Here is a 17,566-nt window from a genome sequence, read left to right as displayed (position 1 = left end):
CCACTCGAGTGAAAAACAAGTTTTTGATGCATGGGCATATTAAACTTTTTAGACCATTTTTATAATTCTGCCATTTCTTTTGAGTTTACTTGTCCCTCCCCAACCCACTTCAAACCTACCAGTAGGAGCCACTACAAGGGACCCTCACTGGCTTCCCACCCACAAACAAATCCATGTTTACAGAAAAATACAACCAAGCCATGGGTCCCACTGCTGGAAATCAAACCCTGACTCTCTATTTTCTAATTCATCAAAAGAAATGAACACAGGTTTGAGCTGTTGAGCATGTGTAGTTCTGACGGTGCTTATAGTGTCACGTTTTAAAGCAGTGTGAACTAGGCAGAGAGAGTGGCTTCTGTGCTGTGAATGAAGCTAGCTCCATTTGTGACAATAGGGAGTTGAAAGCTCCAAGTGAGCACTAATGAGAGAAGCAGCAGGAATACCTACTTAATACGACAACTTCCTCTCTCTTTATTGAGCAATTACTTTTAAGTAGCTGCTTTGTGAACAAGGAATCCTAATCAGTGATTAAAGTTATTTGAGAGGCCATAAGAGGTATAATTGGTTATCGGGTACTGGAGTATTGTTAAGGGGATGATAAAAGGGTGGCGATAGATCCAGCTGTGACACTGGGACTAAAATTAAACTTTGTTTTTCAAGTAAGTGATACATTTATAAACACTTCGAGTACTGTATATGACTCATGATTGGTGACTATGATGGTTCCATACTGCCTCATATATATGTGTAGATGCTTTGAGACTGCAGACCATGTTGCAAAACGATTCAGTCACCAAAAATGAGAACTGTTTAAGTAGGAGAAAAGAAAACCTTTCCAGGTTGCAGATGAGTCTTTTTTAAATAGTTTTATTCTGTGGTAAGGATTAGTATATTCTGTGGGGGAGGAAGACTTTATGCTGAAGGTTGAGCATATGTTTACAGATTTACATATGTAGAATATTATCAGAGTTACACGTGTATAAGCGCTGGCCATCTGGCCTTTAAGGACTTAGGACAAAGCCTGGCACAACTGCCTTTCGCATAATGCAGCCAACATTTCAGTGAAGGATGGAGAAGCAGAGTAAAGAGCAGAATAGATGAAACGGAAAAAAACCTCATACACAGAGAGAGTTTTGTGATTCTGCTATAAAAATGAACAAAAAAAACCCTGTTTGCCTGTGTGTTTGGGTGCATGGACCATAAATTATCTCACACGATCTGAACGTCATTTATTGCTAAAGGCTTGATTTGCTGGTGTCTGTTTGCGTTTACACGTGCTGCCATGAGTCAAAATTAGGGCAGAAGGGAGCGACAGTGTGGGTCCACACGTGTCATGTGACACTGCAGAGTAAATTTGAAGTGTTGGCATGCTTATTTAAAAATCTTCTAAAATACCTGACCCTTTAAAATCATATGATAGCTCCTTTTTTTGGATTTGCACAAACCTCTGAGGTAATATGCCTTTAAAAATAAAATCAGACAAATAAAATGGTTTCATTTTAATCATATTGTGAAGCAAAAACCTATAATCCTTTCCAGACAAAACGGAGAAAGTGTTTTAAGTCCTGGGTGTCAGTCTACATGTTTTATCTCTACATTCCCCATCCAAATGTGCTGTGGCAGAGGTGGAGAGCACATTGTTTTGACATAATTATGGACCCGTTTTTATTCCATCTTCCGCTGGAGAAGAGCAGCTGAGCCCTGCTCTTAATTAGCATGATATGTATAGAAGACTGATTTATGACTTCATTTGGTTTAGAGATGCAAGGGAGGGATTTGAGGTCTTTGGAGATATACTTGTTTTAAGTGTAAAATGCGCAGACCAAAATTGGCTTCTGCTACTCTAAAGAGAATTCCCATGGGATGAAAAATGGAGATTGGGAACAATACATGGATTATGTTATTGTACAAAAGCAAAGAAACAAATACTCTGAAAAAGGTGAATGGTTTAAAAACCAGAGCCGGCCCTTTTTCCTTTCTCTTTTTTTTTTTGAATCGAAACGTTTGAAAAGATAAACTGGCTGAATAATTAGTGCCTCAAAATGATGTGACATTAGTGATGTTTGCTGATGAGTGAAAGCGTGATTCATCAAAGGTGGAGAGGGGAGCTTTGCTGTCATTTCTTATAAACAAATGGCGGAGAGAGTAAATGTAGCCAGTCATATGTCACACCATGCAGTCATTGCTGTGTAAACTCAGCCAGTTTCATAACATTAAACCTTTCCAATCTGCCAAGCTAAAAATATACTGTAAACTTAGAGCCTGTTATTCTATACTACAGGTGTCACATGGGTCATACATTTATGTAACATATCTTTATAACCTATAAATAGTTTAACTGTCATACTTGTGTAACCCCATGCAAACAAGTGCAGTTAGCAGATGAAGACACTTAAACATAATCACTAAAATACTCGTAATTTATTAAGTGTCTTTATCAGTATGATGAGCCTGTTAGCAGTAGTAACCAAGATGATATCAAACAGGTTAAAAGATCATATATAGATATAAGAACTGTTAATGCAACACACTGATTCAGTTCAAATTATGTAATGCATCCACTTTTTTTTTTGTGTTTGAGTGTAAAACATAAGTTTATATTGTTTTCAAATATATCATTGGAATCATTGTCTAAGCTTCAAGCTGGATGGTTTCCCATGGCAACAACTGACTGAAAGCTGGTATTTCTAGAAGAGTACAACTTCTGCGGTGTGTTACTGACCTACAAATGTTGATACAGGACACGTTTTACCTCTTTCATCAAGCCCACATAGCATTGGTTATGTACCGTTATGCAGCAATTTAAGCTGTCTGTCATCTTGCATGCGGTCAACATTTGTATTTTACCTAGAAAGTGGAAGCTAGTTAGCCTAGCTTGTTAATGCTAGCACTAGCCTCTCATATTGTTTTGTGCGCTTCCAGTTGAAAATAATGTATAATGAACAGTTGTCCAATTATTATGATGGCATTCTTCACTGTCTGACATTTCTCTAGATATTTGAACAGAGCTGGAAGTCTTTATAGGCGATAAATTCAAGAATTTGAGGGAAAATTCTGTGATGATAGAGCAGTAAGACTTTTGAAATATTCGAAGGGATTGCTTAATCATAATAGATATTATGTCATATTTCTGAGGGAAGTTAGCTTGCTACAAGTTCAAGTCATTAATATTGTTTTTATATTTTTTTTAAAAATGCATTGTTCAAACACAATTTGCCAAAACCTTATATTGGTAAAAGAATAGAAGAAACATTGCCGGCTGATGAGAAAGTTTTACCATTTACTCAACTGTGGTTATGTGGGGTGGTTATTGTATCTAGCTTTAAAGTAGATGGACTAGCGACACTACCAAAATATGGCCTTCAGGCTAACTGCCTTCCAGTGTTGAGTTAGTGATATAAAAAAAAAAAGATTTGTATTACCCACCCCCACATAGAGTCCGCATCAATAAATTTGCCGTACCAACATTGTCAGTCAGAAGCAGAAATTCACTAGAGCGTACTAGAGTAAGGGGTGCTGTCACTGTAAAAAATGGAAAAGAATTCAATTCAAATTTCTCTTTTTGAGTATTTACAATTTTGACCAATTACATCCACAATTCAAAACAGACACTAAGTTCAGTATTCACTCTTACTCTGCATTAAAACTCACTTAGCTTCTGTAGACACTACTTTGAAAGAACAGAAAGGATGTGAAGTAAAATCTTTTCACAATACTATGACCCTTACGAATACTGCCTAAATTTAGAGAAGTGAAATGTCTCAATTTCTAGCTAAGTTTACAGACCAGATCAAAATTCTGATGAAATGTTACATACAGTGTGAACCAAAAAAAATCATACACGGTACAAAATAAATAAATAAATTGAAAAATGATAAAGTTTTAGTGTTGTATCACTTGAACAGACTTTGCACACACTGCTAACAAAATACAAGTAGTTGAGCTATGTGTTCTACTTTGATAAAAGCGGCCTTTGTATCGCTCAGAGCATGAGCCTGTGGTTTCTATGGGGACACTGACACACTCATTGGTGGATTTCCTGTAAATTCTCCTGGTGACACCCATGTGGGACTCTGACATAACAACCGGTAGTCAGTTTGCCTCTGGCCAGTCAAGCATGGAGGAATAAAAACAGCTTATGCACATGTTCGACAATTTTTGAACTGCTGTGAGCGAACAATTAGTGGGTTTCTGGTAACTTAGTGCGAGAAGTTTGATCACAAACAGCACTTCTCGGAAGTTTTTTAACTTTCACTATGATTAGCCCACGATAAAAGAACTTCACAACTTTCAGAATCAGCAGCCAGACATTATGAGATTAAAACCAAGATAAAACCGTCTTATTGTCACAAAATTCACATAGCGTTCACGGTGTGCGGTTTTGAGGTTTTTGAAAGAGATCTCATTTGTAATAACTTACTGTATTGACTTCAATCGCTTAATATGATCGTGTTCTGAATGAAGTTGTTAATGACTCATTTCAAACTGCAAAAAAAAAAATCCCCTTTTAAAGACTTGATAAAGATCATTATAAACAGACATTTGAAGCAGCCGTGTGAAATATGTAGAAAGTGTAAATATGCAAATAGTTAGTAGTAGTAAATCAAATAATAATTCAATGCAGGAGAAGCATTGATTAGAAAGCCACATGCATGTATTGAATAAATGGCAATATAAAATCAAAACACACAATGTTGTTTGGAATCCACAATATGCAGTCAGAAAACCAGTGCTCAGAGCCAACAGAAACTGAATCTCCAGTCTGTTTTGGGAAGATGACCTTTGTCCTCGACATCACGTTTAAAACAGTCCTCTCATGCTTAGTTTACACCGAAACTGAGAAGTCCCAGAGAGCGTTGAGCGGACGCTAAATAGTCACGCACACGTGTTGATCCGTGCAGACAGCTGCAAAGAAATCCAGTAACACATTTGCAAAACATTTTAACCAGGATACATTTCTAAAAAAAAAAAAGGGATGTCAAGGAAGAAGCTATTAGCACACAGAGGGGATGTGAGTACTCTTTCATAATATATTATATAGTGCCGTCCAGTGTGGGAGACAATGCACCTGTTATGCTTGCATCTGCCAATAACATCGAGGCTTTTTTTTTGTTTGTTTGTTTTTTACAGCTTGACAGCATACAGTAAATGACACACTGCCATCAATGCCGCGGCAAGGAAAGTGAACTTAATATGCTTCACCGAGTTAGTTTTTTATTGCAGGGCTGTTGCACTGGATTGCATTACCTTGTACAGTTATTCATGATATTTTGTCCACCTTTCCTACACTGTGCTGAAACGCTGCTCCTGATTCTAATCACATAAGCGCCACACACCCATGTCACTATCCTTTCCTTGTAAAACTTACACACATCTCTAACTGAGCTGGAGCACAGGCCTGCTCTATACAGCACCATTCATTTCCATAAAGCAATCATGAGTGACTTTCCTACAGCACATGTACCACATGAGATCAACTTAAACCCTAAAATCTTATCTGTTGTAAATGATTGAGTGAAGGGTTACTGTCTGAGACCTATATGTTTCTAACTTCCTCCTGCTGGGGTATTAATCAGGACGAGTTCTCGCTAAAAGATCTGAAAGCAGACCTCTACTGAGTAACTGTGCGCCACCCCCCCCCCCCCCCCCCCCACCCCCACCCCCCTCGTCTGCACCGTCTCCTTTTGTCCACACAATAAACACGGCCTCAGACTGCTCATTCCAGTCCTTATGCTGGCCCCTGGTAGACAAAAGGGACAGCGAAGGGGGCTCTGTGCCAAATTGACTTGTCCCTAATTTTTTTTTTATTTATGCTAATCCTCAATTTTATATCAGACAGTCCCCCCACATTTGATATAAAAGATATTAAATAAATAAATAATTTTTTTTTTTAAAAAGGGAACCCAGATAATCTGCTCATAAAGACGTCTTATCCTTTTGGCAAGTGGAGTTGTCTGCAGATGGCTTTACATGTTCAAAATGCTGACAACACAAGCAATCATCATTATCAGATGTTAATGTTTTAATAATAAAAAAAAGCTGTGGCAGCCCATGAGTCATAAAATGCTAAATATTATACCTTGAATTATCACTACAAGATGCTGCAGATGTTATGAAACTACATACAGCAGCAAGCAATAAGATCATGTTTAACCTTGATGTAAGCATGCAGAAAAACTGGTATAAATGAGTGTGTCCTCCATATTTCACATGTTAATCTACAGCATTTGAGTCTTCATAATAAGGACTACTCATTAAATATTACCCGGTTTATGTGACTGTCACAATAAATGTTACCAGTGGAGGAGACACAATAGAAAAAGTGACTGACTGAGGTCATGAGATATTAACAATGGAACTTTGACCTTACAAAGCACAACTTTACAACAATTATATCATGTATAAATGTATCCCCGCCTCTTTTTTCATTGTTTCATTAATCCTCTTAAAACCTGCACAATGATTAATTGTGGAAAATAAGACAGTTGCGGTGGATCTGGATTAAATGTTGTTGTGTTGTAAAATGACATTTTGGAATTACGAAGCTTTAATGATGACACAGATCATCAAGATTTTAACATTTTAGAAAAAAAAAGGTGCAAATCAAGACTAAAAGCTCTGGAGTTCATTCATTTCTTTAGGTGTGACAGGAGGATTTGAGTTGATGTCATTCAGACATGATTTAATATTAATCCAACTCAGCATTTTTTTATTGAAGGCTAACCCAAAAATCATGATCACAAACAAGCTTTAACACCAAAACAAACAAGCTGGGAGCCTTTAAAACACATCTCGCTCAGACCAAGTGTAAAATAAGTTGGTTTTTTGTTTTTTTTTAAAAAGAGCGGCAATCTTTTGTCTAATTAGTGAGTGCTCATAAAGCAGCAGTCTAAGAACAATTTCGCAAAACTAACATCTGGAGTAGCAGACAGGTCCATGACACAAACCACAAACCCCCACAGACAACAGTGTTTTTTTTTTCAACCTCGCAGTGCGCTCGCTGCTTGCTGAATTTCATAACCGTTTCCCCTGTTTTTGGAAATCTAGGAGTCTCAGGGGGCTTTGAGGGTAGAGGTTTAGATAATGTTCACATTACAACATATACCAGATGGGGAGGTGGGCTGATATATATTGCTGTATAATATAATTTCTTATTCACTTCACACTTATTTACTGTGCGCTCTATTTTATGAATAAAAAACATAATAATGAAGATTCAGGAACATTGTAGTCATCATGTTCTTTACATTAAGCTGTACAGTATATATCATCCTGTGCAATGTTTCAGTTACTTTGAGCATCTGTAAATAATAAACATAAATACCTTTAAAATGCGTATAGGTAATAATGAGCAGGCGTTTCAGTGTTATTTCTTGCCATTGACTCAAAAGTTCATTCCTGTGGTCTTCTTTCAACTGATATTAATCTGATATTATTCTCAACTGTAGAGGTTTCTTCTCACTTGCATTCATTTTCATATTACTGTGCTTACTTTGTTCTTTCAAACACTTTTGAACCCTAAAATTTGACCATCCACACCTGAAAATAAAACACATTTACATCTTTATGCACTTCAAAACCCTCATATATGCATTTCCTCCTGTTATCTACCGATATTTAAACACGAGTAATAAAAAAAAGGGAAGTGTCACTTCATCTTACATTTTCTATACATAACTCAAAAGCTCAAACCTGCGGTTGCACACTGTGCAGTCATACTTGTTGTATGTAAAACAGACACACAGTAGAGCTCAGCCACTGTGTTTACTCGTCTTATTCCCAGATTATTTTAAATAATCTTAACCTCAAATGTAAATCTTTACAGATGTTACCCTGTTGGAGTGGAACAAATTACTGTTAAATATTAGCACAAATTCAAATGTTTCTAAACTGTTAGCAAATGTGTTCATTGCACAATAACTTAGAGCTCGACCACCTTTAAAAAAAAACTAAAGATCAGTTCCCACAGGGCCTAAAAAAAACAGATACAAGCACGTGACTACAGACCGCAGTACTTACTGTACACTTATTAGGAATTACACAGCAAACAAAGTCTTTGTCACAATTAATATCTGGCAATTTAGGAACTTTCGCAACTACTGTAGATCAACTATCTGGAAATTAATGAGTGAACAAACACTTGTGTTACTTACACAACTACTTTATTCTATAATTGTGTTTTGTTGTGGGGGGGGGTGAAATGAACCTATATACTGGAACATAGACAGACATTCAAATTTGGGGGTTTTGTCTGACAATAGACATACTAAGGAGTAGAAGTAACTACAATTAGTACAATCCTTCTGCTGCTCAAGTGCACTTTGTTTTTAAGGACAGCTGCTGAGAAACAAAGACACATTTAAGCAGAAGTGGAACATGAATGTGGACTAATACTAAAAGTGGAGAGTCCAACATCTAAATATTGATGTCAGCAAAGTTGAATATCCGTTATAGATGAGGCTGTGGTCTAGTAGTGAATATGATCTTTCTAAGACACAAATGACTTACCGTCCAGTGGAGAAAAAGAAACACTCGTAGCTCATAGCAGACCAGTGGAATTGTATTTTCAGAGAGTCATAATAAAGGTTTCATTTAAGTTTTTTCTCCACATTTAATATTAAGCCGTGTTTGTTACCTGCAGAGTCGGAGTGGGCGGGGTCTCCTCCCTGTTTGTAAGGGTTGAACTTGGGCTTGGGCGCGACCATGGGGGCGAATTTCTTGGGTGCCTGTTGCTGGGAGATGGAGATGCTGGCGCTGCCCAGCGACGGTGTGGTCTCCATCCTGGCGGTCACTTGTCCCGTCTGCTCGTTACTGTTGGCTGGGTTCCACATGGTTCTGATGAGGGAAAGACAAAAAAAAAAAAAAAAAAGACAGTTTGCATTAGTTGGGTGGTTTCTAAAGGTTTGTGGAGCACACGTCAGAGTAATTATGCGAGAATAAGATCCAAGTCTATTTGTTTTATTTCAAGTATTGAGTCAGAAAAAGATAATAGACGCTCTGATCTGACATGTATTAATGTGTCCAATTTAATGAAGTAACAGCATATCAAAGTGGGAAGGAAATCACTTTGAACTCTGAACCTTTTTTTTTAACTTTTTTTTTTTAACTCACATCCTCTCTTGCGATGCCGACGCTAGAACAACAAATCAAAAAAAGTGACGTGTGAACAAAGCGAGAAGTAACTTAAAAAACCAAAAAGCCTTTAACAACAGAAAAAGTATTGAAAGATGTTGTAACGCTGGTGAAACCGTCGATGATTTTTCGGCGTTGACGCGCTTGTCAGATCAGTGTTTTGCAAATGATAGGACGCTGATATCATAAGTCGTGAAGAAGAGTGAAGATGGAGTGCTTGATTTTTTTAATTAGATCATTTTAATGTTTTACTGCTAGCGAGAGCTTCAGATTGCCAGTTTAAATCCTTAAATCAAGATAAAGGTCTAACTGATAGCTAATCAATATTATGGATGTGTGTAATCTTTTATTTGTGGACTTCCTTCATACAGTTACAGTGAAGTGAAAGCTATAACAGGGTAAAAAAGAACTTGCCTTGGCTGAGGACACAAACATCAAGTATTTCACCACTGCATTCTGAAATCACTTGAAATATTTGAACTATTTATACGCCGCGCTTTTTCCCCCATCCTTCTTTTTGTTTGTGTTTGTTGTGCTATGTTCTGATGTTTTGCTGTTTATTATCCTCAGTCTGACTGATACAGGGTTTACATTCTTTCTCTGGAGCGCAGCAGAAAAAGAAAAAAAAAAGAAGAAGAAGAAAAAAAAAAGCCCACGCACAATCATCTTTTAATATCTGCTCAAATCCCTGCTCCTCCTGCCATCTGAATGGTTTTTACTTTTGATTTTTTTTCTCTCTCTCTCTCTCTCTCTCTCTCCTTGCTCTTAATGCTGCGATTCAGACGTGCGCTGGTGTCTCACACCCACCTGTCCTTTCAATGCAAATGCTTTCATTTCTCTCCATGCTCAAATGGCTAACAAAATAAAGAGATGAATTCAAAAGAGGAGGGGTAGAGGGGGGGAGAGAGAGAGAGAGAAGAAGAAGAAGAAGAAATGATCTTAGCATGTATGAGTAAGACTCAATACAAGACAGGTTGAATGGGAAATTTCTGTTTCGGTATGTGGTTACATTCTTTGATGATGACAATAATTCACAGTGTCACTTTATGCTTACTAGGCCTTAAAAGTGCACATTAAACCCACTAAAATCACTGTGTGTGTTATTTCAAACGGACTTCCTTCACAACAAGTGATGAATATGTTATTTCAGGCACGCAAACCTGAACTCTACACTGTGTAATCACTCTAATGATTCATAGATTACTTGTGTAAGTTAAAAAATAGAATTGCTTTACCTCCAATTTAACTGTAAAAGTTCAACAAAATAAACTGAACTAACTTTTAAACACGGTTAACTTTCTCTCCTATATATATATATACACACACACACACGCATATGGAGAGAGGAGTGCTAGGAGGAGCGTGAGTGTAGATTTTCAAAGTCAACTCTCATGACATTTCAGACTTAAGACTTAATTAGACACAATAATAAACCAACCGGATCAAGTGAAAGGTAAAGAAGAACGCTGATCTCTCTGCATGATACTTTATAATGATCCATATGGTCCATAATGTTGTCACATACTTAGAATAACAATCTGAGTCTGTCTGTGTCAAAAACAGACACTTTAAAGCCCTTCCAGCATGTTTCAAGGCAGCCAGCTAAAGCGCTCTCGCTCAACGCTGGACCGCTTTCAAAATTTATATTCCCTATTAGTCAGTTTTGACTTAAAAAAGTTGAGAAAATAAGATCCAGGTTGAAAAATATCAACGTTTCCCTTTAAAATCTGCTTGCAACGTGCTTTGTATGATTTTGGCTGTTTTTCTGAGCCGAATCACACTTTTACAATTTTGTTTGATCCAGATTTTTGTTCAGTGTTGTAAGAAAGTCATGGATTGCAAGTTGGTTGTTTCCTGCCAGCGAAGGCCACGCTGCAGCTCAAATCTGTCACTGACGGCGTTGCTAGGAAGGATGACACAGTTCTATGCACTCAAACTCATCTTATTTTGAAGAAAGTTTGCCTCTTGTGATTCCTGTTAGTAATTTTAGTGACATCATCACTAACGGAGTATTCTTTCCGTGTACGTGATCCTGTGACTGTTTCACTCTATCCCTGGAATAACCTCATGTTCTATCCCATGTCTTTCATTTCCCTCCCATTAAACACATAACCACATTTTCTGGTATAAGGTCAAACTCCATCTGCGCAACATTAATAATTGCCTGTGAAACGGGGGCCTTGTTTGCATGTGTGCATGATACACTGTACAGTATCTCGCTCCTCTTCCCTCTGCACTTACGAACTGCTTGAAGGCGTTGTGGCTTTCGGTTCCCCCGTCGCTTTCAGAAATCTAACCATATCTGAGTCAGATCTGATTTAAAAGACATAAACGGTGCATGCTAAAGTACACTGTAACCCTCCAGCGAAGCAATGTATACTTACAAATACACCAGACTTATTGACTGGGTGTTATCTGTTCTTTACTATCAAGGAGGGTTTGCAGACTGTCCCGCCAGAAAGCGTAGAGGGGGCACACCTTGGATGTTTTGTGACACATTTCTAGAGTTTCCGTGTGGCCTTGAATGTCTTTGCAGTGTGGGGAGGAAACCAGAGCACCCAAAGGAAACCCACACAAACACAATGTATGCGTTGAATAATATATAAACTTTGCTCTACACATATTCTAACTTCACAGATGTGCAATAGATGACTGTGATAAGCCTCCTTTTGACCTACAAGTGGTTCCCTAAGACCCTTTCTCCTGTTTAACCCAGTTTAGATTAAAAGTCTGATGATGTAAGACTAAACATGACAAGCTTTTTTGTTGACTTAACTTTGACTTAGTCTTCTGTGAGCACCCTTTACTTAATAAGCTAAATTATGCATTTGCTTAGTGCTCTTCTGTATCAGTTTTGATATGCTCGGTGATAAAAGTCTCCTGAACACACACACACACACACACACACACACACACACACACACACACACACACACACACACACACACACACACACACACACACACACACACACACACACACACACACACACACACACACACACACACACACACACACACACAATTAAAAAAAACAAAAAAACACCACCACAAGAAAGCACACACGCAGTAGGACGACGCACACATCCGTGCAACACAACACCTCGCTATAGGAGATGTGTATGGTAAAGGTCAAAAGTACATGTGCGGTCACAAAAAAAAAAAAAAAAAAAAAAAGGCAGTGTCCTTACAGAAGAGTCGTGAAAGGAAAGTCGATTGTGATTGCCGGGGCAGTGGCGAGATGACTCACAAAGCTGTGACACCATGTTTAACAGTTTGCTTTATGGGGGCACAGCAGTCGAGGCTCGCTTCTCACAGCTGTTCCGCTGCACTTTTACAGCTGTCATTGAGGAACTGCTGCAGGTGTTTCTGCTGCATTAATCTTTCATATCCACCAAGGAAGCTATCAAACAAAACCATCCAAAGAGGACCACAGAGAGTACTGAATTCTAGCAGAAAATGGCAGGGTTCAGAGGAGTTTTGGGAAAGCACAACATGCTTTCTAGCAAAATATTCTTCCTGCTGGGAAGACTTGAGATTGCGTGCTGAAAACGCACTAAATGTGATTTTCACTTCGTGTTCGGGATCTTCTGCTTTTATATAGTCACCATGTCTCCCTTTTTTTGCCTTTCTTAACAGAAAATCACAAACATCTACAGATGATTGACTCCTGTCAAAGCAGCACATTGAAGTGTATTCTTCCTTTCTAAGTGTTCTGTCAAATACATTCTCAGTCTCAGATCATAAGTGAAAGCTACACATCAGACAGCCTCATCTGATAACACTGATAAGAGCAGGGGAAGTGAAACCAAAACACTGAGCTGAAAGACACAAAAACACTATGATAAGTGACATCTTTCATCCACAGACGATCATTTATCCATTATTACTTATATGGAATGTAGCAGCTTTAAATGTATTGTTACATTGCTATGGAGACTCATTTTTCATGGCTGTAAAATGCATATGGTTTATGAGTAGGGCTGAAAAAATATCTAACTGCAATTATTTGACTGATATTACAATATCTACATCATTATTCTCATAAAAATATATTAAAATAAATTACACCATAATCTGCAATGAATCTGCAAGATGTATTTGTAAATCAGTAGAATATTATCAAAATCTACATATTGTAATTTCTATAATATTTCAATTCATTGTTCAGCCCTACATATATGAGCACCAAGTACTGGTATCCATCTGTCTGTCCTTTATGAGCAGTGCATGCCCCTCCCTCATTACCACCACTGACATGCCCTGGAGCAAGACACTTAACCCCAAACTGCTCCAGTGGAGCTGGTCTCTGGCCAGCAGATCAGACTGTATTGTATTGGGGATCTTCCACATGTAAATGTGTGTAACTGTGAGAGTGTGTGTGTGTGTGTGTGTGTGTGTGTGTGTGTGTGTGTGTGTGTGTGTGTGTGTGTGTGTGTGTGTGTGTGCGTGTGTGCGTGTGTGCGTGTGTGTATATATGTGAGAGAGAGAGAGAGAGAGATCAGGGGGTTCCTGCAAAAACAGAACTTGGCTCTGAGTCAAACTTCCCTGAATATTTAAGGTTTTTGTTTTTTTTAAATGTGTCTAAGAAGATCAGTGTCTACTGCTGCTTCCTCGGTTTGCATTCTACACATTTTGTGCAATATGTGCAAAATTGATAGAAATCTGCTGAACTGCTTTACACAAAAGAGGGAGAATACAAATGTGAAAGTCTCTTTCATACACCTTGAATGGTACATTAGAGGGTGGCTAATGCTGTTGATATTACTCTCAGTGTTCCCACATATACTTGTGTTTATGGGCAAAAGTGAACAAGAATTTAAGGAGCAATTATGCAGCTTTTTTCCTACCTCGGGCTTTGTCCCATGAGTGGAGTTCAGTTAAAACTAAACGGCCCTTGCTTCACTGGGCACCTATCAAAACATAACTTCGAAGGGACACTGCGGAGACGAGGACGGAGATACACTTTGGCTGGCAGATTTTTCATAGCGAATAGAGGGTTGGTAGGCGACTGAGATTAGCACTCACAGTTCGTGACGCAACATGCGGAGGATCAGCCATGCGGATGAAAACGCTTTAAAAATTAAAGGTTTCCCATCTACAAGAGGTTGCTGCCGAGTCTTCCCAGCATTGGACTTGCTCTGCTTTAGAGGGCTGGTTGAATGGCTGAACAGGTTAATGCGACATTACACAAACAAGAGCTCGCTCCCCACGTTGCGCTGTTGGGAAAGAGCAAAGAGTTCAAGTGGTCATTATGGATCTTGAAATGTTTTGTGCAGAAGGGTAAATATTTGAAAGTGCCGGAAGTGTGACACCATGCCATGTGTTGACATATTAATAAAAGCAAAAGGCTGTTTTGGACCTCTTTCAAGTGTTGAAAATTTAATACTAGGAGAGAAATACCAGTGTCAGGGCATCAGAGGACGAGGCAAGTCAAACATCATGTTCTGAAACATAGCCACTGCAAACAGTACAGCTACATGACAAGATTACCTCCACACAAACTTAAGACTAAAGAATGTGATTTTAATTCAATGGCTTTTACATTTTATATCAGCAGACTTCAATTCATTTGAAATCTAATCCTGTAGGCATCATTTCAATGTCTTTACTGATTAAAAAAAAACACTAAATAAATGAAAAATATATGAAAAATGTGTCAGAATAGTGGTACATGGTTAAGGACAAAGTAGCACTTTGCTGCAGTTATCTGTACATTCCTTGCATTCCTTTATCATAGAATGACCTAGAAAAATCTAATTTCTTACACAACATATTGAGAATTTTAGTGCATGTAAAAGTGAGAATGTAAGTCATTCACTGCTTTAAGTCCTGTAAGGCAAGAATTCCCTGCACATAAATGTGACACATATAAAACATGTAATGTATGGATTAAGTAAAGTAAAACACCACTGTTAATTCCCAACACAGTGAGAGGTCTTAGTAAGTCCCCAAGAAGGATGAAAAAAGAGGAGGGGGGGGGGGACATATCTAAATGTGAATTTTGCATGTGCTTTAATCTTTGATTGATGACTTATGTCTCACATTAAGGTCAGTTACAGTCAAAGCAAGCATCTCTCAATAAAACTCACCATGTCTGTTATAAACTGTGCAAAAAAATGTGTTTTTTCTCTGTTTCCTTCCTTTATTATAAATTGTGCAGCTGGAAAATGATTTAATTTCTGATTTATGTTGTGAAAAGACACTTTAGGTTAAATAATACTGAGGAATTAACATTTTAATTGAGGAGTTTTAAGTACAGTAGGGCTGACTGTGGAGTTTCTGACCACTAGTAATGCTATGGAGTAATGATTTTACAACTGAAGGCAGTGATATGATAAGAGGAAGAATGCAAGTTAGAATTAAGGGTTTAAGGTAGGATTTAAAAATCATCTTTATACATTTTTAACGGGGAATAAAATGCACTCAACCTGTTTGCCAGGCCTTAAGGACACACAATACATTTTGTTGAGTAGCACTGAATTTTCCACAGGGCATCTGTAATTTATTATCCATTTTGGTATTTAAAATGTCAGCCCAATAAGGGAAATTAAGAGAATTTAGCCCTTTATGCGCTGACACCTGACCTGGAAAATCATATAGGGCAAAGAAAGGAGAAAAAAAAAGCTGTGGAATGTGTGAGGGGGAAAAAAAAAAAGGTCTTCTGAGATCTCGACACATTGCAGTGAAGCAACTTCACCTCTAACACCAACAACAACTCGTTCCTTCTCAACACTTCGGTCTCGGGGTCACCTGCTGTAAGTCGCTCCTTTGCTTTAGCACCAGCTGCTTCACGTAAACCGGCCGTGACACCAGGAGTGAGAAAGCTAGCAGGCAAAAATCACCTCTTTGTTCCATCAAAGCCACTGTTGCTCAGAGCTCGGCCGAGAAGAGGCTCCCGATCACAACTCATTGTGTCTACACTCGGCACGACAAGAGGCAGCCGACTCCAGGTTGACAGAAGCGGACGGACCCCCCCCCACCCCCACCCCCACACCCCCACACTCCCACAGAGGCGAGAACAAACTTGTTGAGTGGGTTGTGGCAACGGACTTCAACGGTTACTTGTGTACTTCTACTTTAGCCTTGTTCAACAATGTGTTCTTTGTCTCATATCTACAGGAGGTGATTTGATTAATGCAGTATCAGGTGCTTCAATTATTTCCGATGAGAGGCAACACCGTAAACTGTCACCTGTCTGTCAAGTTTTACATTGCAAATTGTCCTTTGAGCATTCACTGGAACAATCAGCAAAGGTTCACCTGCTAGTACAGGGAGGGCTTCATTTGTTAAAAGGCCAGAGAGTTTCAGAGCTGAAGTGCGTATTGAAGCAGCGATCAAACATCCAGTGTAAAACCTCTCATAATTAGGCTAATTACACAAAGGACTAAAATGAAGGTTAATCAAATGATAAACATGGCAAATACCGATTTGTTTTCCCCATTAGCTATTGTGAAGACTCCGACTGGCTGATAACCATTACAAATGAGATTTTGAACTGTGACTACTACAAAGAGTAACAACCCCACCCCCCACCGACACCTCGCACCACCTCCCTGAGCAAAGCAAGAGGGGAGGAAAAAAAACCCCACTAAAAACATTACAGAATAATGAGTGAGAAATGGAAAGGTGGCTCCGGTGCTTCCATTTAAGGGTTAAAATGTCAGGTGAAATGTATTTCAGAGCTTGATAAACAGCTGGGAAAATAAGTGAAATGAATCGAATGCATTTCTATACACCTTTTTATCTAAAGCGCTTTACGTTTGATCTCTCTTTCACACATTCATACGCTCATTACTAACATGCAAGATGTTGACCTCACCATTCAGGAGCAATTTAGGGTTAAATATATTGCTCAAAGACATTTAACGTATTATTCACAAACGTATTTTTCTATTTCCAACAATGTAGAGTTGGAATGCCTGCACCTATAGTCGCCCTATTACCTTGCCATGAAAAACCAGAGACCTTCGGTGGATGATTTTTAGGTTTCTCGAGGTGTTTTGAGTCATTCATTCGATTTTCTCTGTGAGCATGAGTGAATCCACAGTATGAGTATGAGTATGTACATACGTGTGTGTGTGTGTGAGATTATTTGTAATTGGGCGTTCGATGTTTGTTCCTACCTGTCACTGCAGGTGTTTGAAGTGTCATATGTGATTTGCATATTTGTTTCCACTGCAGGTCAAGTTTCATACGTTTTTGTCCTCATGCTTTGAATATTGCAACAGTTTTTTTTTTTACTTGTCCAAACAAAACATCTACTCATCGACTGCAGACCGTAACGAACAAGCTTTTCAAGACACAGTTCTGATGCCCGAGACTGTTTTAACCTTCTTACACTGGTTTTAGACGGTATTGATTACATTAAGGTTCTTTGTTGCCTTGCTCCTTGTTATATTTCTAACCTCTTACTACTATTCCAGCCTGTGCAT

The 17,566-nt window shown here is 38.5% G+C and overlaps 1 protein-coding gene across 1 annotated transcript in view; it reads right to left on the bottom strand.

Moving 5' to 3' along the window:
• The window catches only part of lpp (LIM domain containing preferred translocation partner in lipoma), a 129,592-nt gene that overhangs the window by 77,075 nt on the left and 34,951 nt on the right, over positions 1 to 17,566 (bottom strand). The window contains exon 4 of the mRNA XM_053322430.1: positions 8,636 to 8,835. Coding sequence (XP_053178405.1) covers positions 8,636 to 8,831 — 196 coding nt within the window. The 5' untranslated portion in view covers positions 8,832 to 8,835. The remainder of the gene's footprint in view (positions 1 to 8,635; positions 8,836 to 17,566) is intronic.

The sequence above is a fragment of the Scomber japonicus genome, chromosome 7 (assembly GCF_027409825.1).
Source record: "Scomber japonicus isolate fScoJap1 chromosome 7, fScoJap1.pri, whole genome shotgun sequence".
In the NCBI taxonomy this organism is placed as follows: Eukaryota; Metazoa; Chordata; class Actinopteri; order Scombriformes; family Scombridae; genus Scomber; species Scomber japonicus.
This window is presented reverse-complemented; position numbering and strand designations above follow the sequence as displayed.